Below are 26,883 nucleotides of genomic sequence, written 5' to 3'. Positions count from 1 at the left end.
TTGTAGCATTTTGTTAGGAAGAGGAACTCTCTGGCAACAATATATAGTAAACTGACCATATGGTGATCTTTTCAGCTTGTAGTTTTTATCTTGCAGCATGCTTTTAAAATTTGCTGTGTGACTGAATACTTTGACCTCATAGTATTTGCCACTGAAGCAAGTTGGTGAAGAAGTCACGCTGTTAAAAGAAAAACATTATTGCCAAGCAAGAATGTTTCCTTACGTAAGAATTGTGTATAGTTAATGATGTACCTTTTTTTAAAGACTTGAAAAGCTAATATTACACAGTTAAAAGAAATTACTCCTCACAGCAGATACATTAAAATACTTGTCAATTGCCCTGGAAAAAAAAGAGAAACTAATTTTACAGGTAAATTCAAATATCAGCTGTAGAAATTTTCAGTTTCTATTATACAGAGAGTAAATTCAGCCAAAATTGATAAATTATGTCACTAAAATTATGATTAGTACTGTGATATTTGAAGTAGGATAGAGAGGGCTCATTAAAAATGTTTACAGAGATAATTACAAGTGTTTTTAAAAAGTGTAAGTGGTGGTTTCCATTGCTTTCATTTTGGCCATTCATTGTAGCTAATAATTGTGTGCCTTTTCTTACTGTGCATTCCATTGTCTCTGTCATTTTCATTGTTGGTTTTTGCTCTTCTGGCCCCCGAGATAAATTACGCTTAGGTTTTTTCTTTAATATTGTTGTTACCAAACTGATCAAAATCAAAATATCCATTGTTATTAAAAAATAAAAGAAAGAAAATGGATGTGAGAGTAATCATACCTTTGCATTTGAAAAAATTCTACTTTGTATTTTAGTAATACTGTGTTTTCTTTTCTTTTTTAAAAGCAAAATTATTGTGAACAAATCTGCTTTTCCAAAGGCTGGATCCTGCAGTCTGTGTAACTCCTGACTTTCCATTTACTTTGACAGCTGGGGATCTTCAGAGGGTGCTGGCAGCAGTAAGGGTTGATGTCCTGTCCCAGTGAAACTAATAATGGTGTAAAACCTATTGCCAGTGAAGCTAATGGTGTAAAAACCTATTGAATTACTTTGGTTTGGGATTTGAATCTGTGATTTCAGATAGTTAAAGTTTTGTTTCTAATTCAATTCTTATTGCAAGCTCTGCATGTCTCTTCCTAATCTAGTTGAAGGGAAAACATATGGAGGCCTTTCTCAAAATCATGTAGGGATTTTTTTATTTAACTTTTTTTTTACTTTAGTGATTATATTTTTGTTCAGTCTGGGTTATTTTTATTTCAATGCAGCTCACCAGTAATTCTACTCCTTTGAGCTCATTCTGAGCATCTTGGAAGGTAACATGAACTTTGAGGCTGTGATCCTGCAGTATACATACAAGCAAAATGACTTTCTGACCTCATTGAGGAGGCTTGTGTTCACTGGGACTCTAGAATGAGGCCTTTTAATAAAATATATGCCCTAGCCAGGAATAAAGCAGGCATTTCTGTTGATCTATAAGGAATCTGTCAAAACTTCTCTGATCAGGCTTTTTTACTATCCCATCTTGAGTCCTTTTTTTAATGACATCTATTATCAGATTGAAATGGCGATTGAGACACTGCAAAAGTCTGATGGTCTGTCCACTCACAGAAGCTCTCTTCTCAACAGCCATGTAAGTTGTCTCTTCTTCACATACACTCTCTCTTGCTTGTTCTGCATGCTTAGCCTGCCTCTAAATGTTTGTTTTATTTTATTATTACTTTTTGCTCTTAATCTTCCCATCTTAGTTGCTTGTAATCTTCTACTACACCTCCCATGGCTTTATTTTGTCAGATTAAATGTCTTTATGGTATATTGCAGAGTGTTACCTGTTTCCTATGCTCTACACCTGTGTTAGAACAAGTTAACACATTTGACTGTTTTGCGGGTTACAGTGTAAATGTCAAGCTAAGGTTCAATTAATTCTAAATTAGCTGGCTTTTGACATTTTAAACAAAGTTGTCTACATCATAAGAACTGTGTACCATTTACTAATTCTGGGGCGTGTGAAGAGGAGGAGAAGAAACAAAGAGCACACCTAGATAATATACTTAGGTTATTCCTAGGTGTTTCTTCATTTTTTCTGACTAGAGTGTTTATTTTGAAATTACTTATTTAAGAATCCTAAGGATCCTTACAATGGCCTGGTAGAAATTGAAAGTATTGTCTTAATTTGAAGTGCACAGAAATGTCTTATTCATCTGCCGTTTACTTTGTTCTTACCCTGCAAGTCTTACAGTAAAGAACTTTTCATAAACAAAGCTAAAAGATATTTCAGCAAAAATATGATCTCCAAATATAGTGATAAGTTCACTATATGTAACTTTAAAATAAGGGAAAAAGCCCAAGATAATTTTAAACTTATTGCATAGGTAATATTATTACTTTGTAAGTTGTTAGTCTTTTCTGAAATGTTTTTTTTCTGTTGATATTTATGGTTTTGCATTTTGTATTTTTGCCATGTTGATTGGTTTGTATTCATCTTACTTCTTTTTTTCCTTCTCAGCTTTACTTACGATATAAATTCAAATTCCTTTATTGCTTTACAGAAGAAATTGAAATTTAGTTTGCAGTCTGAATGTAGAATATGACGGTAGAGATTGTCCTTTGGAAATCAAATTAAAAGTGTATGCTTTAGAAGATTTGGGTTTGGATTTTGGATTTTTTTTTCCTGTAGGGTTTGGTTTTGTCAAAGTTAAAATGAAAAGTGTTTCGTGGAGAATTTAGGCAAGCTTTTTTTTTCTTAAAAAGACCTGAAATTGGAAGAGGAAAGCTATAATATAAAAAGTTACAGAAAATTATATACAGGAGGACATTTAGATTCCACCTTGTGTGTTTACAAAATAATTATTTTGAAGATAAGACAGTATCAAAACTATCATTTAAATAATAATAGATAGTATTAGACCGATAATATCAAAATCATTGTTTAAATGTAATTTTTAACAGACCGTAACTTTTTTTGGCTTTAGAAATCTGTGGAAAGACTTAGAACACTAGAAGTTTCTGCTTAAACCTCTTAGGAAGTCCATAGTCTTGGTATAAAACCAAGAAAGATTACAAGATAAGCTGCAGTGCCTCGGTAAACTGTGTTTCACTTGTTCCTTGTTCTAGGCACTATTCACAGTGTCTTCCTAATAACGAGATTTGCACAGAAGATCACAGTCTCTCCAGCTGTTAAGGCTTACAGTATGTCTTTCTTGACTGTGAATACGTTGTGAAAAGTATTGTGATAGAGGTATATCTTTGACCTTTGACAACCCTTGTACAAATTTTTGTGGCAATAAATCTTTCGAGTTTTGGTCATTTTGAAAGAAATTTAAAACATAGATCAAGCCTACTGGATGTTTTGCCTGTTTTTAAAGCAATGCTTATTGTCTTTAAACTCAAGGACAGTATGGAGGAAGTTCAGGTGTGGATGTAGTCTTTGTCTCTTTACTTTTCTTGACTTTGCCTCCTAATGATTTGGTTTGGCCTTTATTAAAATAATAGTGGATTTTAAAATAGAATTCGAAATTGTGTTTTTAGTTAGCATACACTTTGCAAATGATAAATTAATTTGTGGGAAAATTTTAGTTTGGGATTTAAATTTTCACCCTCTGATACCTCAATGAGGTTTTGTAGGATTTTTTTTTTCCTAAATACATGCGTTCTCATTTTAAAGAGTTTGTAATTTCTCCTCTGTTTTCTTTTGTTTCTTGATGTATTTCTGCATGAGATCAACTTACTCAATTAGTTGATAGTTGACTGCTTTATAAACATTGCAGCTTAATTGAAGTCACACTCAATTTAACAGATCTGGCTCTGTAAATATTTCATACCTTTCCCCATCTTACCAATACATTATGGTCAGTACTACAAATTTATAAGCCAGGACTCAAACCTGAATAGTTTTAGAATTGTATTTCAGCTTGGTAGAAAAATGTTTGGGTTCTTTAAAAAGTTGCTTACAAAAATGTTTGCATTCAATTTTTTCTTAAAATTATGAATTAACTGCACTTTTTCTTCCAGGCTATAATCTATCAAGTAAGGATTTCAAGCCCTTGCTACTAAGTAACTCCTTCCAAGAGCAAAAATTCTTATATTGCACTTAACTTTTGATTTGGTTTTTTTTTGTATGTTGAATAATGCAAGTTATGTTTGAAATAACATCTGTTAGAAATTCATATAATTAATGAAGTGCACTTGAAGTGATTAATAATAGATTAGAAACCATCTGGAGGAAAATATCTTTAACGCTACATACAGAACTTAATTACAAAATAATTATTTTTTGTTTGTCAGTCTTTTGGGATTGACAGAGTTTTTCCTTTTGGTGAAAGCAGAAGTACTTCACATTCTGTATTGTTGTGATTCAATTCTAGATATAATAATATATGACAAATGTTATATAAATGTATTAGTAAAAATACAGATGTAATAACAGATTTTCAATATGGATAGATTGCAGCCGTTGAAAATTATAATTACCTCTGTTTGTAAGCCAAGACAGGCTTAGGTCAGGTCACTAGTGAAATTAGTTTAATACATTCACATAAAAATCAAATGTTTGCAATTATACCTTTTCTTCAGCATTATTTCAAAACGACAGATGCTCAGTTTGGAAGCACTTGTGAATGTTAGTACATATAAAATAATGATATGATAAGTGATGATTAACTGTACTTTTTCATTTTGTTTATTTGAAATGCAAAATTACCTGCAAAGAAGCTAAAAATGTTATGTCTTGGAAGCATTTTCATCTTTCATCTGTATTTTTCTAGAGCTTAGAAAATTCTAGGGTTCCATGACAAGTACTGAGAAAAATAAGGAAAATGTTGACTTATAAAAAAAACTAAACCAACCAAATTTTAATGTATTCTCAGACTATATTAGTTTTGATCTATTTTGTCATTTTCCTGTGATATTAAATCTAGGACTATTAAATCGTCCCTTTTACTTTTTCTGGATATTAGCAACAGCTAGAGGTGTTTCATGAGTGTGCTCTACTTAGAACATCCAGTGATGTTACATAAAGCCTCTTCTTGCATGTTTCTAATTATCTACCACATTACATGAAAGGGTTACTATTTTTCCAAGAAACTCATTCTGTTCCTTCTGGAAGTCAAAGGCAAGCAGGCTACAGCTGAAAGGGTTTGTATCCGTAATGATTTATAGATGTACCAGTTATTTTCCGATGTTACGCAGTAGCTTTTTTCTTATGTGTATCTTAATGTTTTTTAATAACAGGCAAAGAGAAACAGTGTAATATTCCAGGTTTACAAACTCATTAACTATTTTGTCCAAGGAGTTTGTTTTCTGCAATTTATGTGTATTACATTCATAATTACTTTATTTCTTTGTGATATTAACAATTTGTCTCCAAAGCTTAGATACCTTTATCACGTACTGATGTGTGATACTGAATCAAAAATATTTTATGAAAAGGACACTTTCCTGAGGTCACAAGTTCAATGAGTTTTTCTATTTCCTGGTAATTCTGAAGATACTAAAGCATTTTTGTATGACTAACGTTTAAAGACTCTCTGAGGAAGGATGTAATTTTTCAATAGACCTGAAGAGTGGTTCCAACTGTCAGATGTTAATGCTGTATGGCTACAATATTTTTAATAAAGTATATAACAGGGTTTTTTTTCTGTTTTGTATGTGATATAGCTTCAGTGGCTTTTAGACAACTATGAAACTGCAGAAGGAGTGAGCCTTCCAAGAAGTACCCTTTACAACCATTACTTGCGACATTGTCAGGAGCACAAGTTGGATCCAGTCAATGCTGCCTCCTTTGGAAAACTCATACGGTCAATCTTCATGGGACTACGGACTAGAAGACTGGGAACTAGGTTTGTGCAATTGAAATCCTGAATTATAATAAATAAATAAAGGTAATAATTATGCATAAGAAACTTGACTGCTAGGCAAAATAATACATAAGACCTGCATTTAAATATTACAGGGTTTTTCTGTCAGTTCTATTTCGTCATGTTGAACAGTTTTATATTTTTTCAAAATTATATTATGGTTTTATTTCTTCTGCTTTTGACAGTTTATGTGTTTATGTGTTGGTAACTATACTTCAGATTTTTATCATTACAAATAAATTATAGCTTGCCATTTGGAAATCACTAATAATGCTGTTTGCCTGTAACTAGATAAGTTGTATTTATTTCCATTCTATTTTTCTTACTCAAGTGAAGTGCAAGTTAATATGCTGATAGTATTTGTTTAAGAGAGTGAATTAATTTCTCAAAGATAGTAAAATGACACTCATGTAAAACCAGTATGATGGGAGAGCCAGACCTGATTTGGGTGTATTATTTTCCAGTCAATGTAAATTGTAAAGTAAATGTAATGTAAATATGTAAAACTAGTGTTACTGCTCTTTTAATTCTTGCTTTTTCATAAAGGGGGAACTCCAAATATCATTACTATGGGATTCGTGTCAAGCCAGACTCTCCTCTTAATCGACTACAAGAGGACATGCAATATATGGCCATGAGACAACAGCCCATGCAGCAGAAACAGAGGTAAAGTGTGAAACATAACTACGTGCTAATAGTTCTAGTTCATCAGGTCTTACTTTTCCTTATATGGACAAGTTGAAATTCTAGTTCAGCTTATCTGCTGTGAAAATAAAATGTGCTGGATATGTGCAGTTGATGTCAATGACATTAGGTACAATGTGGAAGACTATTTACCTAGAAATTTGCAAAAAATAAATAATAATAAAATTACCTGTAATATGAACAGACTCTTAATTATATTGAATTCTTGTCTCACAAGCTGAATAAAAGCAGCTAAAATTGAAATTAAGAGCTTTAATTTCAAATATTCCTATTTCTTTTCATTGCTGTATTGTTTCATGTACACACTTCTTATCAGAGAACGTACTATTAAGTTGCTTGATACTTATTTCATCTCCCTGTGAAGAATTAATGTGAACACAATGGTTTGCCTCTAAGTACGTGTAAGTATGTTCCCTTAGTATCTGTTATTCCTGACAAACCTGTGAAAGCTCAGAAGTAGTTGAAAGCAGTGGCACAGGACTGTACTGGTGGTGAAAGAATGTCTGAATATGCATATTAAAAACTATGTTAAACAGAAAATTTTAGGTGAAAAAGATGGAAATGAGTAAATTTCTTTGAAATTAATTTTTATTTGAGTGGTGTCACTAGCCTCCCATATTACCTTAAAGTAAAATACATTAGATGCATAATTTCATGGCACTGATAGATTAGAAGAGCAGCATATCAAGCAAGTCACCTTTAGAGCAATTATTCCTCTCCAAAAAAGTTCAGTCAAATGAACAGTTTGGTATAGTGTACCAAGCATATTTTGTCTCCTTGGACACAACTGAGATATGGAAAACACAACTTCAAACTTTAACTTCGAAAGCAAAGAGCACTTTGATCTGAAATTATTCTACTGTCATTTCCAGACAGTACAGATTAGTTACAGCAGTAAATGGAAGTTCATGGTAAGATACATGGTCTTAACTATCTTTTGCTGAGCATAATACAGGAGCATGAGATGTCTCATAATACGTCATGTAGAAAATTCTTGCTACGAAAATCATGGCAGGATTATATAGTAAGGAGATAGATATTTACAAAATCTCCCAGCAAGCTCAATCTCATTCACTTAGAGGTTTCATTCACTTGAACTCAAAATTACATATGTGCACCTGACACTTTATCGTGCCATAAATCGAGTCTCTCCTGATGGGAGAGGATTTGCTGAGAGTCCTTGCAAGGCGCTTAAAAGATAAAGCAAGATGTCTTCTGTAGTTTCAATGCTTCTAGATAGTTGTTTACTAAGTCTTATCAGAGAAACTGAGCCACTAGCGTGACCCAGGTACAGCATGGAGGGAGGAAAAGCAGGAGTGAGAGCGAGAAGGACTGATTATCAAGATTTACACAGCCTTTTAAAGACATTTTAACCAATAGTTACTAAAAATGTACATTATTTTTACTTTCTTACCAATTATTCAGTAACACGACTAGGAACTGCAGAATTTTCTATCCAATCAATCCAAACTACTTTTACTGCAAAATATGGAGTGGTAGAAGAAGGAGAAGGTTTAGAGAACACCAACAATCCTCCATTTTGATATTTTTTACTCTTATCTATACACTATAAAGAGAAGCCTAAAGCCTCTAAATTTTGCACCCTGTGACAATCTTACATAGTAGTCTATAACCTAATTCACACCACTGTATTTTCTAGCTGTTGTCTGACTGTTGGTAATTTTTTCCAAGGTTTAAAGCTAAAACAGTGGTGTCCAGGGGGGTAAAAACACTTAAGAACAGGCAGAGAAATAATGTCGACACTCTGGGTTCCTACATGCACCAAAACATATGCCACAATGGTCTAACTAGAATTATTTCTGGAAAAATGGTGCCAGTCAGCTAAACATTGTCACATCTCTTATCTTCTTGATTCACAATGACAAAGTGATTTTGGAATTTCATTATATAACTGTTAGGAGTGGATATTTCTTTTTGTATTATTTGCTTTATTATTTTAGTTAGTAACACCATATGTCTTACATAGTTCCCTTATTTTCCTTACCTAAGTATGTTTGGTGGCATTTTCTTTACTTCATGTCAGTATGTTCCTTGATTATATCAGAACAAAATCACACATACAGCACCATGTGCAGTTAGTGCCCACTTCTCCTGTGCCCCATGTTTTGCACTTACACACATGTACCTGCACCAGCATGCACCTGTTCAGGCTGAATTCACACCAATCCTAAGCTCTGCTGTGAGAATCTGTGAAGGTGTTGATGAGGGGTGGGAACTGCAAGGTACCATTATGCTCAATAGGTAGCTGTTACATGAAAAATACTGTGCTGTAGGAGGCTTAGTATTTAACTTCAGTGTTTCATATATGTCTGTATGTGTTCTTATCATTGTTATCCAAGTCTATTCGAAAGTTCTAGCATGATTAAGAGAGAACTAAAAGACTGAATATTGTAATTTTCAGAATGATGGTAATGTTGCTCTTTTGTCAGCTTATTAATATTTCTAGTGGTTCTTTTGTCTTTTAAATTAGTGGTAAATTGCCGTCAATATACTTTTTTCTTGGTAGTTATACCAATTCTACCATCTCTGTTAGACACATCTAACTGGATAAACACTTCTAGTCCTCCTCAGCAAAGGCTGTAGACAGAATGTATGCCACACATCATTTTTCTTCTTTCCTTTTCTTAATTTGGGAACCTTTTTTATTTGCATAACTTCAGTATCCCAAAGTGCTTGTTTTGAAGTCTTCATTATCCTCAAACAGTAATGTTGTTTCTTCTTAAAGTAATGAAACATTATCTTTGTATTACAAAATTATGTCAAGCTGTTTGGAAAGGGATATATTTGATTCTTTTTGGTATAAATTTGGTGGTTTTACATTATGCTGTTACTAAGCTAAATTCTACCAGAAATTTGGGAGTGCTGCTGGAATACCACCTTTGTGAATTCTGTAATGCATTGTTAATACCCTAGCTTTCCTTAGTGGTTGTTTCTTCTGTTATTTACAAAAATAAGTAAGTATCACTAGATTCTTTTGTCACTTGTCCTGAAAATTTTATTTTGAGATGGAAAAACCAAACTCTGTGTTCCATTTATGAAGAAGTAAACAGAAAGGATAATTTTGTACTTGATATTTTTGCAGGTATAAGCCTATGCAGAAAGTGGATGGAGTTGCAGATGGCTTCACAGGAAGTGGTCAACAGACAGGCACATCTGTTGAACAAACTGTAATTGCCCAAAGTCAACACCATCAACAGTTTCTAGGTATGAAAGCAGGTTTTATACTGCTATATAAATAAGATGAACTTTGTTATCACTCTGAATATTCAAGCCACACAAGTACAATAGTTTCTTCTGAAGTTATCGTGCCCTCTTTAAAATCCTTACTCACAAAAGAACAGAAAGGCACTTAAATTACATGTGAGCTTTATGTAATATTTAATATGCATCATGTAAGTATAAAAGGAAAAATAGGGTGAGATATACTTCATATTACATAAATGAATTTTCTTTTCATAATTATATTAAGTGTGCATATTGAAATTCCTACCATGAAAGTTGTTTCCTTCATGTGCATTACAGTGAATTTTATTTCATAAAAGCCAGGGTAGGAGGATGGCATTGCACTACTAGGCAGGTTAGCTACTCCCTGGGCTGTTTTGAAAGGGTGTTCTAGTGTTGTAAGTGGAAAGAGACAAAGAGTTTCAACTGAAATCCCAAAGGTCATGTTTGAAAATATCCAAATTGTGGATTTGTTGGTCCAGTTAAGCATGTATTCCAGTCATGGAAACAAACTGTAATTTAGTTAATTGTTTATGTAAAAAGAGTCCTTGGCTGTGCTGATAGAGTGTGCTATTAGTGTAGGTTGATTTGGTTGGGATTTTCAACCACCAAATCCTTTGGCCTAATTTTGCTGTTACTAAAACCATTTGTAGCATAAGGGTAGCATTAAAATGTTTTGAATCTTCTTTTCCAGGTATGTTTCCATCCAGCATTTTTATCTTAATCAGCTTGTCTCACAGAAACATTTGTGACAAATAGTAAAAGCACACATTGGCTCTACTTGAAAGTCTAGTAAATGTCAAGTAAAAACATATAATGAGTTTATTAAGCCTCATCACACCTGGCTGCATAGAAACTCTTCAGCTGAACAACAAAAAAATTACATTTTATTCTATTCAAGTATAAGTTTGTACTTATTTTTATTAAAAGTAATAATTTATTTATTATTTTGGCATACAACAGGTATGAAATACATTCCTCTTTGAATATTATGACCGTTCGGAATTAATTTATTTGTATAATCCTTAAATTTTTTTCTTAACCATACTGTAACTGGCACCTCTTTCATTATGTTGTCATGACAACAGATGCATCTCGAGTACTGCCAGAGTTTGGAGAAGTTGAAATATCTTCTCTGCCAGATGGTACTACCTTTGAGGACATCAAATCACTACAGAGTCTTTATCGAGAGCACTGTGAGGTATTTCCTAAAAAACATTTATTTTTGAAAGTTCATGACTTTTAGTGAAGGCCAGTACGAGAGAATAGTGCCAAATATATTGCAGCCATGATAGTGGTATGTGACTTTGCCCCAGGATATTTTACTTATTTCATTGAAAAGGATAGCAAAAAGGGTTTTCTGGAGGATCCCCTTTAGAAGGGAAAAGAATAATATGTAATAGATACTGAGAATGAAATGTCACATGTATGTTTTTCAGAATGTTAGACTTTAGATAGTGCATGCAGATATTTGATTTAGTCAACAGGAAATGTAAATCAGGTTAGATTATAATTTTATTTTCTTTTACATTAAAAGCAGTAACTTTTTTCTGATATCAAAGAGATATTGAGACATTTAAACCACATTTGATACTGAACAATATGTCTTTTAAAATTATTTTTGAAGGTGGTTCCAACTTATAAGGAATTATGAAAATGAGTAAAATGTCAGGTTTACTCTTTTATTTGCAGTAGCAGTAAATATTTTCTATGCTTAAATTCCTCTGATATGTTTACATAGGCCATACTAGTTCCTGGAGGCTTCCATGCAAGCCTTATGCAAGTCTCTGTGCACAACAGTTTATGGTGCTGGAAAATTTATGGATATCAAAGGTATTAAAACAGATACCATTTATAACTTGAGAATATACAGTTTGCCTTGGTTCCACTACATGATGAAGGAAAAAAGCTATAGATCTAATTGGAGTTGGGAGTGGAGGGAAGCTGGGTAAAAGAGAATATGATCTCATGTTTTATTTTTTCAGGCAATACTGGATGTTGTTGTTAATCTTCAGTTCAGCCTGATAGAAAAATTGTGGCAAACTTTCTGGCGCTATTCTCCTTCTGCTCCACCTGATGGCACTCCTGTTAATGAACCAAGGTCAGTAAAAGTTTCTCTTTGCTTAATGTGTCTCGTGATAATTCGAATGTGAAATAAAAAAAATTATATTAGTTTTAACTTAACAGTAATAATTTTTTCTCCTATGATTATTTTCCAAGTTAAATTTATGTTGTCTGGCAGTTTTTTATAGCCTGGGTTTATGCCAAAGAGCAGTCTAAAAACAGTTGTGTCATCCATTGGGGTATTTTGCATAGACAAATACGGTAAAGGTGACACTTACCAATATTTTATCCACTTCTTTTAAGCCAAAAGGATCATTCATATGTCTGCACTACTTATGAGCTGTAGGAGAATTATGGAGATATTTCTTCAATCCATTTCTGTGTGAGACAATGTGTAAATAAGTTGTATTGGGTAGAGCTGAGACATCTATCATGCCTGTATAAAAAAATACATTTTAACACCCATTGCATGTTTTTACCTGCTGTAAATCATGGAATCGTAGAAACTTTAGGCCAGAAAAGTTAAATTCAACTGTTAACCTACCACTGCCGTGTTAACTGCTAAACCATGCCCCCAGGTGCCATAAATGCATTATTGTTTATTAATTTGCTATGGGTTTTTTTAACACCAGCAATCTGAGTGAAATAGAAAGTCGACTTCCTAAAGCAAAGCTGATTACTCTGTGCAAGAATGAGTCAATTCTGAAATGGATGTGTAACTGTGACCACGTGATGTACCAGGCTTTGGTGGAGATTCTCATTCCTGACGTCCTTAGACCTATTCCTAGTAAGTTGAACACCTGAAACATTTGTAACGATTTTTCTGCAAGCATGTATATGGTGGAGGTGTACTTGTGCCTCACAGGACAGCTTAAGAAAAAAGTTTGAAAGTTACCCAAGTAACTGTGTATAATTTATCCTCAGTTTTGTAGTGTAAGGAGTTGTGCTGGGAATTGACATATGCTTTGAACTCTAAAAGTTGGAAGATCTAGTTTTTAAGATACAGTGTCATATTAAAGTTTCTTCTTTCTCTATATCTGTTATATCTTCAGGTAAAAATGTTTGCCCCTTACCCTGGCTCTAGGGTACCTGATGGAAAGAAGTCCTGTGGCCCTGTGGCTCTGTGCACTAGTATCAGTCAATCTTTCCACTAAATTCAGTAGTTTTCTGTTTAAACATCACATATTAATCTTTGATTAGTCTGAAAAAGAAATATGGTCTTTGTGATTCCATGTTTGAAGTGTTGGTCCTTTGTTCCTGACTGCTGAAATAAATTCTAATGACTGTTAAGGCAGTGAAGAATTCCTAGTCCAATTTATTATTCCAATCTACTGTTTTTTCTGTCATACATCCTACATGAAAGAGTGAGGAATTGTCCAGTCATGCCACCATAACCAGGAGCAGAGATTTCTTTTCAAATTTAATTTTACTAGAATCTGTCATTGCTCTAGCAGTGTATTTTTATGGCTATCTTTGGTAGAAAACAAATTTATGTGAAGAAAGTTGAACTCCTTCATGAAGTATTTATTGTCTCACATACACTGTCCTAAATCTAATAAAGAAATCATGTTAGCAACCCACTAAAAACCTCATACCTCCTACATATTATCTCCTTCCCATGAAAAAAACCCCCAGTATTCACTTTAAAAAGTTTAAAAATAGTTTAAAAAATATTAATCCAAAAAGTAGTTTTGCAGGTAACAAAGCTATATTGTCATGCTGTGAACACCTCTTCTGCTGTGGTGACTCCAGCAGTAATAAGCACTTCATAAGAATATTTGGTGGTAGTGCCTTGCAGAAAAGTTTTATTGACTTCTTGCTTGCCAGTGGAATAAAATCAGGTTTTAGCAAATTATGTATAATGTAAAAAAAAAAAAAAAATTGAAACTGGAAATGTACAAAATCTGAAGGTTTGCCATTTACAAAGTGCGTTTTACCTTTTTTTTTAAGGAACGAGTAAGTGCTTGTTAGCAATTGACATCATTTGGGCATCTATATGTGAAAATAAAGGAAAAATGTTTTCTCAAATGCATGTAATTATTGACAGCTATTACTTGTGTAAATTATTTTGCATTGGTTTATATTTAATGTTTTACTTCTCTCGTGACAATACCATTAGGTAGGATTTTAGAGTAATATGGCGTATCACAAAAAATTAGGCAGTGATAAAAACCCCCACAAATTTAATTGTAACATTTAATAGGCTGAATGAAAACTCTCAATTGCAAAAGCAAGTTAATTTCTGAATAGAAAGGTAGTGCAACACAGTTTTTCATCAAACCCGCTCCTCTCCTTTTCAGTTGCTTCTGTTAGCTGCCTCCTTTTTGTGAACAGTCCAGTGGTTTTCTGCTCAGAATTGCACTCACTGAGCTACCTTTGGAGACAGCTAACATATTTTCTTACTTTATCCTTTAGAACCAGCTAACTCAATGACCTTTTTTAGCAGCTTTCCTTTAATGATGGGCCATCCAGGTTTCATCTTCACTGTTAAATGGTTAAAATCTTGTGATTTTTTTAACTCCTGCTTTTGAATAAAAGCATCTCCAGTCATTACAAGAGACTGAGATAATGGCTTAAGGTTGAATATAACAAAAATGCAGCTGGGTGAAGTAGACAAATTCATCATCCTCTGTAGGAAAATAGCAATTTGTAGGGAAGTTTGGACTCTGTAGAGGAGCTGGGACTGTAAATGCTTCATTAAAGGCATGTTTATGATTTTTTTTCTTGAGTAAATGGGAAGAGAGCAGCAGCTGCTGCTCAAAATAGGGAAAAATACTAATTTGAAAGGGGCTTGAAGAAAGCATAATTTTTTCAAGTTTGGGTTTTTTTGTCTAGATCTTCAGTGTTTTTTGTTTTAGACAAGTCATATTGTACATACATACTATTGGAGTAGAAAAAAAAGACTGTTGAGGAAAAAATGGTTTTATTTTTAACCTCTGTATTAAATTTGTCAGCTGAAATGTTTAGCACCCACAGAATGAGTGAAGAATTGCTGTGTATAAAACAACAAAATTCCTTTTCCTAAGAAAAGCAAAATGCTGTCCATTGAAGTCAGGAATAAAGACCATCATTGTAGTGTCTTTGACAATAGACCAGAGCTATTATGTTTTAGAATGGACATCTTACATCTTCACAAGGGGCAGAATGGACAGTAACAAATTTGGTGTTGAGTTAGTTTCCATGATTGGTGGAGAATTTATGCAAAATACACTTCCACACCATATTATACAATTCCAGACAGGCAAAAAATTAGAGTACTGGAAAGGCTGTAAAGCTCAGTTTTGTACAAGTCAGAGGGGTTTTGGTTCAGAAGTCAAGCTTTTTAGGTGCTTATCCAAATCAAACTTTCACTAACTGCCATTGCCACATCATTTAGTGTATGAGTAGTAACACTTAATGATTTAGGCCATTTACTTTGCACCATGCTTATCATGCAAAGATTCTTTGAAAGAGTTCAGATGAACTTAACAGTTCAAGGATGTAGGTACGTAAGGTTTTGGTAATGGCCAGATGTATACTTAAGGATATGAGAAAAAATCTGTATTTAATGTATCTCCAAAGCTCATTAGAAATTCATGGTTGTTCTATACAATAGTGGTGCCTGATTAGCTACTTTAGCTATTTTATTTCTTCAGAACTTAGAATTCCTTTTATTTGTTCCCTTTTCTTACTAGTTAAAGGTCTTTCTTGAAAGGCCTGAGCTGCTTTTCTATATTTATTTTTAAAGGAGATCAGCATTACAGTGATGCAAATAATTTTGTAATATATATACTTGGGTAAAAAAGAGTAATGAGAACATTAGAGGTGAAAAAGCAGTAATATTTTTCTTAAATGTCTAAGTACCATTCATACAGTATTTACATTATTGCTTCCATCTTGTGCTGTAGGTAAGAAAAGATGAGTGAATACATAGTCAATTAGTAAGTGCACAGAAATAATTTACAAAGCAGCACAGGTGAGCTAGAGGATTGACAGGGTTGAGGAAAAAAGCTTGTTCTTCATGTGTAAACCCTCAAGGACAAAAAAAAAAAAAAAAAAAGATATTATAAGAGGACTGAGCTAACACAGATACTTTGTAAGATCAAATTGTGGTCAGCTAAGCATCCAAATGCATGGTGAGTTATATAAATTGCCAATATGGGTTCTACTGCTTATGACTGCAAGTTTGAAGACATGTGAAAAAGATATCACAAAGAATACAATTTCTTTTTTAGTAAATTTACATTTCTGGTAGAAAGCTTTATTTTAAAAAGGTATTATTTAAAAAAAGGTATTATTTCCTTAGGTTTTTTCCTCTTCACTTTTGTAGTTGCATTCATTCTCTGGTAGTCTTCAGAAACCTGTAGTTTTTTCTTTTTGTCTCCTACTTTTTGCAGCAGTTTGAGTGTTGCACTGTTGCATTGTTATGTCAATGTGCAAGGGTTAGGTGTGGGAAAGCTGGGTTTTTATCACTCAGAAGACATGATTTTATTTTTTCCAGGTACAGTTCCTTGGGACAATACTTCCTGTCTTCCTCTTTTGAAAAATTAAAACTTCTGTATTTAGTAATGCAGAATACTGTAGGAACTTCTTCAGTGTCCCTCTAAATCTCTGTTAGCCACTCAGCATTTCTGTGGATGGTATAGAAAAGAAACAAAATGCACACAGATTTCACAGTCATTTGAATAATTTCACTTTCTGTCAGTGAAACACTCCTATATCTTGCTTATTGATGACATCCTTAAGCACTGCATGTGAATGGAATTTGTTCTTTAAAACTGACTTAAGCAGCACTATGACATGGTTTAAGATTACTATGGACTTACTTGAGGAAACTGCAGTGTTCCTATAAGTGGATTTTTCCCCAGACTTTTGCTTTTTAAAAAAGGTGCTTAGGTAAAATGGAAAGTGGAAGTTTGTGATGGAAATTTAGTGTTGTTCTCCTATAAGAGTGCCCAAAACAATACTGCTAAGTCACAAACTTCTTTGGAAGATTGTCTGGTGAAGAAGTCAGAAATGCTTATTAAACCAAAACTAAAATAATTTTTGTGTAATCTTTATCTCAGTGAGGCATTTTGAACCCAGACTAAATTTGTCTAGTAAGTAAATGCAGCAGGCCTGAAAGTTGAGTACAAGAGTTCTGAGGATGCAAAACATTTCAAAACAGGTGCACTCCTTTCTTTTCATTCTCTTTTTATTCTCCAATCTATAGGTGCCTTGACCCAAGCCATTCGCAATTTTGCAAAAAGCCTTGAAGGTTGGCTTTCAAATGCCATGAACAATATTCCACAGAGGATGATACAAACCAAGGTAGATGAAACTATTGAAGTATTATTCTTGCAAGTGGCAAACCAAGTGGGCAGTAGCATCTAAAAGAAGCAGCATTTTCACTTTAATGCTGAATTTCATGTTTAGCATCAAGCTTCAGATAGTGGGAGAGGAAATAACATTATTTGATCTGCTACATGGTATAATTCAAATATGAGGACTCATTAATATAAACTATTAAAATGAAAGTAAATACTCAATCTGTGGAGTTAACCTATAGAGTACAATATTTAAAAATACTAAATTTCTTCATAGGTTGCCGCTGTAAGTGCCTTTGCCCAGACTCTGCGAAGATACACATCTCTTAATCACCTGGCTCAAGCAGCTCGTGCTGTGCTTCAAAATACTTCTCAAATCAACCAGATGCTCAATGATCTCAACCGTGTTGATTTTGCCAATGTTCAGGTAAAATTTAGTTTTGAATAGCAGAGGTTTTTAAGTGTTGTTTCCTCTGTGATTTTGAACATTATTGTTAGGCGTCATTCTATGAAGAAAGTAAAGTGCTAATATTTCACTCATTCATATGTGTAGTGATTCAGTCCAAAAGTGACATTGCTTTAGGAAAATAAGAGCTCAGAACCATTACCTGATTCCATTTACTCTCTTGAAGTGCACGTATTCTTCCAAGTTCTGTGCAAATGTAGAGCAAATACTTTCTTAGAATGGGTACCATGAGTCGTGACTTACTAATAGCAAAAATGGTATTTTAGGATTAGATCTCAGTAGCGTATCTTCTGAATGTCTCTCAAAGTTATTAAATGCCAGCATTTTCAGTAGAGACTGTCTCCATTATTTAAAACCCCATACACGAGTATGTTTTATATAAGTGCCTGTGCTAAAATTTACAAGATCTCCTGAATAATGGATTAGATTAGTATGATTAGAACCTATAGAGCATAAATTATGTTTTTACTAAGAATAATTTCTCTATATGTTTCTGCTTGTCTGAGGAAAAATACTGCTGTCCTTTTGTGTGGAAGGTATCTTTTCAGCTTTATACCGGCTAGCGCTTGTATTTCAATGCCTTAGAAAGCCTCGAGCAGCCTTGAGAGGTAGCAAGGGCGATCTAGCACTTTAGTAGCTCTAAAATCGGTACCTGAATCAGCTGCAGAGCAAATACCATCAGCAGAAGCAAAGAGGGAGAAATAGAGCTCCCTGCCCGCTCAATTCCCTGCAGTTCGAAGCTTTCAAATGAGACAGACAACCAGAGATGTTCACAGGAAAGTCGCTGAGCCGAGAGAGAGGCGGAGCCTCCCCTCGACCATCTTTTATTCGGAGAAGGGGAAAGGGGAGGGCTGGGGGCGGACCCGGGGTGACCGGCCAATCACACACTGCTAAAGAATCTGAGTTACATTTGGCTTTGCCCGCTTGGAACAAAGGAGCTCGGAGCACGTGGGCAGGAGCACGTGTCTTTGGGAGGGGAAAGGGAAGCTCAGAACAGGCAGCAACACTTTTGGCCAGCAAAGTCAAAGGTTTCAGATTTTTGGTAGTTCTGTGTTTGTCTTCTTTGTGAACGAGTGTTTTAATATACATGTTAATACTCTTAACAGAAATCTAGTCAAGAGTTCTTGACCAAAGATACAATATATTAAGTACAGTAATATGTTGACATGGATACAGAGTCTGTGAATGAGGTGTTAACTTGGCACATGACAGCTAGAGTTTAAATGGAAATGGCTTGCAGTTAGTGAGCTGTCTTTTTTTTCTCATTTTCTGAACTGAGCAGTTAGCTTTATTTAAACTTGGTAACACTGACTAAATTGCTGATTATTGTATGCATACTGTGTTTCTCCACTTGTGTGCAGCTTATGTTTATGTAATGTGTCATCTATTACTGCCTAGAATCAGCAAACAACAATCCTTGTTTGTGTACAAAGCTTCTTTTATAAGATGATATAACAGGATTTGTCTTTAAGCTTAACTTCTTCAGAGCAAAAGGAATGTTGCACTTGATTTCTCGCTACTTGTTTTATTACTTTAGTCCCCTGCATTTGACTCTTCCTGCTTGCCCTGCCTGACATCCCAGAAAAAAAATGACAAGTTATAAGTATTTCAGTAGAAAAATGACAAAAGTGGGAGCCTTTTTTCACAAATTAATGTAGGAAACTACAACAAACTTTTGTTACTTACATTGCTTGTTCTAATTCCTTTATTTGATGTCTGTTCTTTTATGCTATGCTTTCCCCACCTATTTGCTTTCAACAAAACTACAATAGCTGTAAATAACAACTACTTCGTAGTCTGTCTAGTAAGTGGGTCCAGTCTCTTTCATCCATTGAACAGCCTAATCTTTGAGATACAACTACATTCTGTGCTTTGGCTTATGTATTGTCAATTCAAGATCTGCCATGTGCTATAACAGGAGCAGGCTTCCTGGGTGTGCCAGTGTGATGACAACATGGTTCAGAGACTAGAAACAGATTTCAAGATGACTCTTCAACAGCAGAGCACTCTGGAGCAGTGGGCTGCCTGGCTTGATAATGTAATGATGCAAGCATTGAAACCGTATGAAGGAAGACCCAGCTTTCCTAAAGCAGCACGGCAATTTCTGTTAAAATGGTCTTTCTACAGGTAGTATTTAATAGACTTTAAAACATTCTAACTCTTCTATTATTTGCTGAACTGTGCATTGTACTGAAGTTGGCAAATCTAATATCAAACAGTGGCTTGGTACATCATGAAAAATACGGGTTTTTTCCAGAGTACCTCTGCTATTAACCTTGAACTCAGGGCTATCGGCAAATGAACAGGGACCTAAATGACCCTTGTTTATTGCTTTAAAAGGCATCTGAAAATGAATGCAGGTGTAGTTTTGTCCAGAGTTAGAAACATACTATGATTTTTTTTGGTTAAATAACTATGCAATTATTAAGCCACTATTTTTAGCATTACTTACTAAAACATTGTGGCATCAATGTTTATGAGATAAGAAAGACAAAAGCTGTTTTTAATATATGGAAAGAACATTAAGACAAGCATTCCATGTTAGCTGCTTATTGAAACAGTTATCAGAGTAAACCTTGTTCTTTGAACCTGACTGTAGCAACTGCTTGCTAAAGATGCCAGAATTTGTTGATATAATATGAACACACAATTCTATCGTTTCTGAATTTTAAGTTTCAAAGCTATTTAAATTCTCGCAATTAAAAGCTTTGTCCTGGAAAGATTGACACAACAGACACCATTTAAGGAATGGTTTCTTAAACAACCAAATAGTTTTCTTACCATTTTAGTTGTTTATGTTTTCAACAAAGTTTCTTTCAAGTTAAGTTTTACACTTGCTCAATTATTGGTAGTTATGCATAGGTCAAAACCAAAACCAAACAAGTCTGGTTATTTCTTATGTGGTGTCCAACAGTACCTTCAGAGAAAGGAGAGAAGCAAATGACTGCCCTTTCCGGTCATCCCTTTCCAAAGACACCATAAATCAGACGTTTGTGGACACTGTTGCTTTTGAGAATATTGGTTTTGAGGTGAAATGTCTGTCTACATGGATAAATGTTAAAATGGCTGTGACATATAATACATAAACATATATATATTTTTTATTTTTGAATAGCTCAATGGTGATTCGGGATTTAACCTTGCGCAGTGCTGCTAGCTTTGGCTCTTTTCATCTGATCCGCTTGCTTTACGATGAATACATGTTTTACTTAGTAGAGCATCGTGTTGCTCAGGCAACAGGAGAGACACCTATTGCAGTTATGGGAGAGGTAAGATAATATGTAAGAGACTAGATTGATAGATTTAGTGATGATTTGGAAAAAGTGTTTTTTAAGCATGTACGTAGAATGGTAGGATGTTCTGCAGTATAACAGTAGACTGAGTTACAAATATATACAGTGGTTTCAAACTTGATTCACTGGTTCATTGTCAGAGTACTAAAATCACATTGAATTCTTAAAATCAATTATTTCTAAAATAAGTTACTCTTTTACAAATCTGCACACAGATTCATGTGCATAGTTTGAAAAATGTTGATCAACCTACAACCATTTTCCACTCTTTGAGACCTGAATATTTTATGTGTAAATAAAAGAGCATAGTAATAGGAAAATGTTACTTTTGTGGATCCATTTACATGCATTTGCACACATAATTCCCACACAAAATGCATACCCTCTTTGACATTAGAAAGCTGGTTTACATGCAGAATTTTGGCTTGTACAGTACTGTTCACATACCAGTGCAGACATACATAGAGGTTTGCAACACATTTGATTTTCATACAACTGTTTCAAAGACTATTGGTTTAAAAAGCAGATCTAGAGTCTTAATTCATAACAATAATTTTATACTCAGCTACGGCATCTACAAAGCAAAGTCTTTCTTATCCCTCTTCAGTGGTTCATCTGACCTTTAATTTTGAGTGACACAGTAAGGAAAGCATGAATTGTTCCCAAAGAATTATGCTTCAAAGTTGCTGGAAAATGGATATATTTGAAAATATGCTAAATTGTTAATAGGATGGATTTGTTGCATTTTTACACTTGTGAGTCACTCTATCATGTTCTGTGTTACCTATAAATTGCAGGTAATTTTGCTAGTTGATTTGGCATCAGTTGTCATTCTTCCCACAAGATATATTGATAGATTTATTAAATATTATAAAGAGATAATACACTTTCAAGAGAAATTGGAAAATGTCTCAGCTTTCTTTGTCAAATTATTCTATATCATGTGTCATGACATGTTTCAGAAAAATTAAATAGTATTTCTACTTAGTAGAAAGGCCCACCATCAGTATACATGCTGTTATATTTCTTGCCTTACATTTGCAGAAAGTATTACACAAGTATAGGTACTACATTTTTCTTGTCTCTGCAGACTTTATATCTTAGACGTAAATGTAGCATAGGGTTTTCTAAAAAGTTTACAAGACTGAAGATGGAAATACTGTGAGGAAGTAAGTATTGCAAAACATTTGGAGTTGAGGGGCAGAATAGAAGTTAGATGCATTAAATGTGTGTTTTCTTATGTTTCTGTGTATTCAATGGCTGTGACTGAAATAAAATGAGGAAGATTACAGTGCAACAAGCACTGTAAGACAGTATAAACTGGTTGCAGCTGAGAAAAGCATTCTCATACTTCTCCCTTCCTCTTCTTCCACCCTTGGACATAGGTATTGGCAAAATTGTTCTGGAAAAGACTGGTACCATCATTTATGGTTAGAAATGTATCTGTCTAAACAATGTGCTCCTTTCATTTGATATCCATTGGTGGCATTTTACTCTTCCAAATTTCACAAGAGAAATGGAGAAAGGAAAGGGAAGAAAGTTTCTAACTTACATGCAACTTCTTTTAAAAGGTCTGGATTTTGATGTAAATCAGTTATCAGGTTATAAACCCTTTCTCAGCAGTGCCTTTCATCTACCTTACAGGTAGATTAGCAACACAGTGGCACACCTTCATTTTTGTTCCAGCACAATTAAAATGGTGCCTGGGAAATTTTAAAAAGAGCTTTTTGTTAAAATATTGGCAGTTCAGAATGAATATCAATTATAATTTATGGCTTTATAAAACTCAGAAATAGCTCACTTCAAACAACAAAGGCCCTGATGAAGCAATCTTTAAAAAAGGCTGTTCTTCTCCATTCTAATTTTTGAGGGTTTACTTAGTGATAATTGTCTTAATAAGCACAAGACTGAAATGGAATGGGAAATTGCTCTGCTATGGATGTGGCTGCAGCTAAGATTATTCATTTGAATGAATGCAACTGTCAAACCAGTGGGGGACAGATTTCCTACATCATAGATATTCTAAGATCACATTTGCTTAAGACTGTGTCCATTTCTCTTATTGTTTATTTTGCAGTTTGGTGATTTAAATGCTGTGTCCCCTGGAAATATGGATAAAGGTAAGCATTTTAGTATCTCCAGGGTCTAATTCTGTGTAGAGCTAATGTGTCTCTGAGCAAAATAAATCTTTATGTTTTAAAAACACAGTCAAACAGAATTTAGAGTCGTATCATCCTTTAAAGTGCATGTATATGTTGTATGGATACATTGATATAATACAATAGCTATGTATGTAATATCACACAATAATGACTGGAATATTGTAGGTTTGTTTTAAAATAAGAATATTTAAAAGATGTTTATTATTGTCACAAAGGAATATCCATTTTTAATGCAAATTTTGTATTATCTAATAGGACAGAGGAGGGTAGCAGCTGTGCGAATTAGGACAAGAGTATACTTATGGATGTTTAACTGTAGTGAATGTTTTGCTATGTCAAGAAGCAGATTTGTATGCAAGTAGTCAGGGAGAAGTTAGTTCCTTACAATCTCTTCATGCCATATTTTGACATGCCTTCTTATACTGATTGCTTGAGTGATTTGAGGTGATTTGACCTCAGAACATTCAACTAGTGAGTATAAGAATGTTTGTCAAAATTTGGATCAAGTCACCCCAACTCTTCTTGCCCTGGTTTCCCTATCTGTAACTAAAAGTAACAACTCTTGTTCATCATGTTTAGGAAATTAGGCATTTTCCAATACAAAGTTAACATTGATTGTTAGACCTTTTGAGATTGGAATTGTTTTTTCCACAACAACAGTGCATAGCTCAAGGGATCAAACCTGAGTCTGTTTATCTATTTGAGATAATAGTTGACTTTTTGCCATTAAAATGTTAATTTTCAGTTTGTGCTTTATCAGATTTCTCCCTTGTATTTCAACTATTACTTGCAAAATAAAGAGCTTTGTATTCGAAGCTTTTTTCCTTTGTGGTAGTTACATGCTGGTTTGTTTGTGCAGATGAGGGCAGCGAAGTTGAAAGTGAAATAGATGAAGAGCTGGATGAAAGTGGAGAACCACAAGCCAAGAGGGAGAAAACTGAGCTAAACCAGGCATTCCAGGTGGGCTGCATGCAGCCAGTGCTTGAGAGTGGAGTACAGCAGAACCTCCTGAACCCAATTCATAATGAGCACATTGTTGCAACTACTCAGACTATCAGGCAATGCAGTGCTACTGGAAATACATACACTGCAGTCTAATGTGAAACCTCCCCTGGCCTCCAACACATGCCCCATTGCATTAGCCTTTTAGGTTTAATATGAAAAAAAGAAAAAAAAAAAAAGAATAAGTCCGAAGGTTGACTGTTGTCAAAGGTAACTGTTCTGATCATAATTTTGTTGGAGTTGTTCAATGGAATGGATGTACGTATTTTGCCAGGTCTGTTTAAAAAAAAAAAATTTTTTGTAAACAAAATCATTTTACATTGGCCACTCAATATGAAGAGGTTTCTTTGTATCAAATGCAAGGAAGATTTTTGCAAAGTTTAATGTTAATGTTTCGTCCTCTTATAATAACTTAATTTTTTTCATAGTTTAAAAATATTTTAATGTTAATTATTAGTTATTATGCTGATTTCATATAGATAGGTTTTTAATTAGATGCACTTCTGTGAAATATCAAAAGAACTATTTTCTTTGATTTACACTGGAGGCATACTTATTTGACAGCAGATGTATCAAATTTGTTATAAAAGGTGCTTTTCATCGTACTACGAGAAGACACTATTTTGATAAAATTGTGAGTATTCAGGGGGATTTTTTTGTAATAATGCTGGAGGGTTGAGAAGATCTCCTAGTTTCTTTCTGTAAGGAAGAAGCTGTTTAAATGACAGAATTGTATCAGAATGTGGTAATCTGTATGGCATAAATGTACCTAATAATCTGAACATGATGTAAACAATGCAAGCTTCGTTTAAAATCAACAGTTTCAGATATTATTTGCATACCGGTTCCTCTGTTTTGAAGACTACTGATTCTATATGTCAGGCCACTGAACAGATGCTTTTGATTGTTCAGTGGCACTGTAGTTGTTAGAAACTGAAGCTAAAAAAAAGTGACTTGATTATTCTTAATTTTAAGTGTATGTGCTACTTATGCTGAACTGGACATACAGGAAAACATTCCATTTGAATGACTTTCTTCTATTCCAGGTCTTTTCCTACTAGTGGTTCAATCTGCTGCTCTTAGAAAAGATGATTTATAGAATGCAAGGAATGTAGCAACCTGCATCATTTTCCTTTCAAAAACATTTCCTTGTTGGTAAAGTGGATTTAAATTTTTACAAAAATTAGACAAGGCAGTGTAACTGGCACACCTCACTTGTACTTATTCCCAATTGTGTAGAATTTGAATAGGTGGCTAGATGGACCATTGCCATTTAAGAATGTACATCAGGGATCATTGTACCTCGGCTATTACATGGTGCCTTAAACAGAACTGAAGCTAAGACTTAGTACTTTTTGTTATTATTAACTCTTAAATTAATTCAACAAGGTGTGCCTGTCATTTTCAAATTCCCTAAGAAGTAAGGACAGGTTACATAGCCTTCAAAAGAATAAAAGGATTTTTTTATTATTAAATGATTTTAATATCCCTCTTAGAATGACAATAGACCTATTTTTTCTCGTTTCTAGCTGGATTTCACTTTAATACAAATAAAATTTGCTTGGGAATTTGGAAAGCAAAACTAGCTTTAATACCAACTTCAAATGTCAAAATAGATTGACCATAGTCCCAAGCATGACTATATATTTTCTAAACCCTTGCCTACTTTTAATTTTAAAAACTAAAAAGAAATAAATGAGCAGGTACATAATGCAGTGCATGTTTTCAATTTCTATATTTTGTGGTGTATCAGCCAGATATTACATTTTAATGGTTAAATAATATCAGTTTATAGAGACCATATTAATTGACATTAAAGAACTCAAGTTTTTCTTCACAAACATTTCATTATGCAGACACACGAATTTGCTACACTAAAGTAGTGGAATTAAATAAGAAAAAAAAAAAGCCAAAAAATGAAGGAGAACACAAAAAGATTGACTTTACAGAAAAGACTGTAAAAAAATTAGGATTTTTTTATTCTGGTTTATCTCGTGTGTCTGAAAATGACTTTAAAGTCATATATACCAAATGGGAGAAGAGCATGTAAAATGGAAGTGTATTTATAGCAAACAAGTTTGTTGCTAGAGTTTACATATGCTCCAAATACAGCTGCACATAAACTAAAATGTCCTAACATTATTGGTGCACAAAAATAAATTTTAATTCCTTTGCAGAATTGTGAACCCATCCAGCTCATTCTGTGTAGGCATAATTCCTACTAATGTCAGTAGATGGCTTTTGCCTCAGTAAAAAGTAAAAGTGAGGTTTATATTCATTATTTCTAAACTCATAAATGCACTGAATCTCATTATAGATTTTGTTGTCACATATATCGCTCAGTGTGTCCTGATTTTTCCTTAGAAATCAGCACATCTGTACCCTTCACCAAAAATGCTAAAACTAAGCTGTGATAAATATTTACTCCCCTTCATTGTGCATTATAAGATGTTTACAAGTAAAATAAAGTGAAATAATTCAACTTTTTTTTCATTTTCAGCTTTTTTTTTAATACTGTAGTACTTGTTTCAATTTTTGTGTTGGTTTGTGTTTTCTTATCCTTTCTTGGTTTAATGCTGAATTTGTTGTTGCTGAGAAAAGAGTACAATTGTAAAAGGTAAATCTAGATTGCTAAATATGGTGGGACTTGAGTATCTTTCACTATTTAGCTCTCCACTCCACTCAGTTGTCACAAAGTAAAAACCAAAACCGAACAAAAATCTGAATACAAGAAATGGAATGTATTTCATAGCTTCTAAAAACAATGAATTATCAAGACAAATTGGAACTTTCACACGTTC

At 33.9% G+C, this 26,883-nt stretch overlaps 1 protein-coding gene across 1 annotated transcript in view; it reads left to right on the top strand.

Moving 5' to 3' along the window:
* Positions 1-24,196, top strand: part of RFX3 (regulatory factor X3) — a 108,186-nt gene extending 83,990 nt beyond the window's left edge. The window contains exons 5-17 of the mRNA XM_082301530.1: positions 1,566-1,640; positions 5,663-5,844; positions 6,409-6,528; positions 9,671-9,792; positions 10,899-11,011; positions 11,796-11,911; positions 12,507-12,661; positions 17,066-17,163; positions 17,437-17,586; positions 19,544-19,752; positions 20,741-20,894; positions 22,996-23,038; positions 23,940-24,196. Of these exons, the coding sequence (XP_082157656.1) occupies positions 1,566-1,640; positions 5,663-5,844; positions 6,409-6,528; positions 9,671-9,792; positions 10,899-11,011; positions 11,796-11,911; positions 12,507-12,661; positions 17,066-17,163; positions 17,437-17,586; positions 19,544-19,752; positions 20,741-20,894; positions 22,996-23,038; positions 23,940-24,178 (1,776 nt within the window). The 3' untranslated portion in view covers positions 24,179-24,196. The remainder of the gene's footprint in view (positions 1-1,565; positions 1,641-5,662; positions 5,845-6,408; positions 6,529-9,670; positions 9,793-10,898; positions 11,012-11,795; positions 11,912-12,506; positions 12,662-17,065; positions 17,164-17,436; positions 17,587-19,543; positions 19,753-20,740; positions 20,895-22,995; positions 23,039-23,939) is intronic.
* Positions 24,197-26,883: the final 2,687 nt, after the last annotated feature.

Source organism: Coloeus monedula, assembly GCF_965178545.1.
Source record: "Coloeus monedula genome assembly, chromosome: Z".
Lineage (NCBI taxonomy): Eukaryota > Metazoa > Chordata > Aves > Passeriformes > Corvidae > Coloeus > Coloeus monedula.
This window is presented reverse-complemented; position numbering and strand designations above follow the sequence as displayed.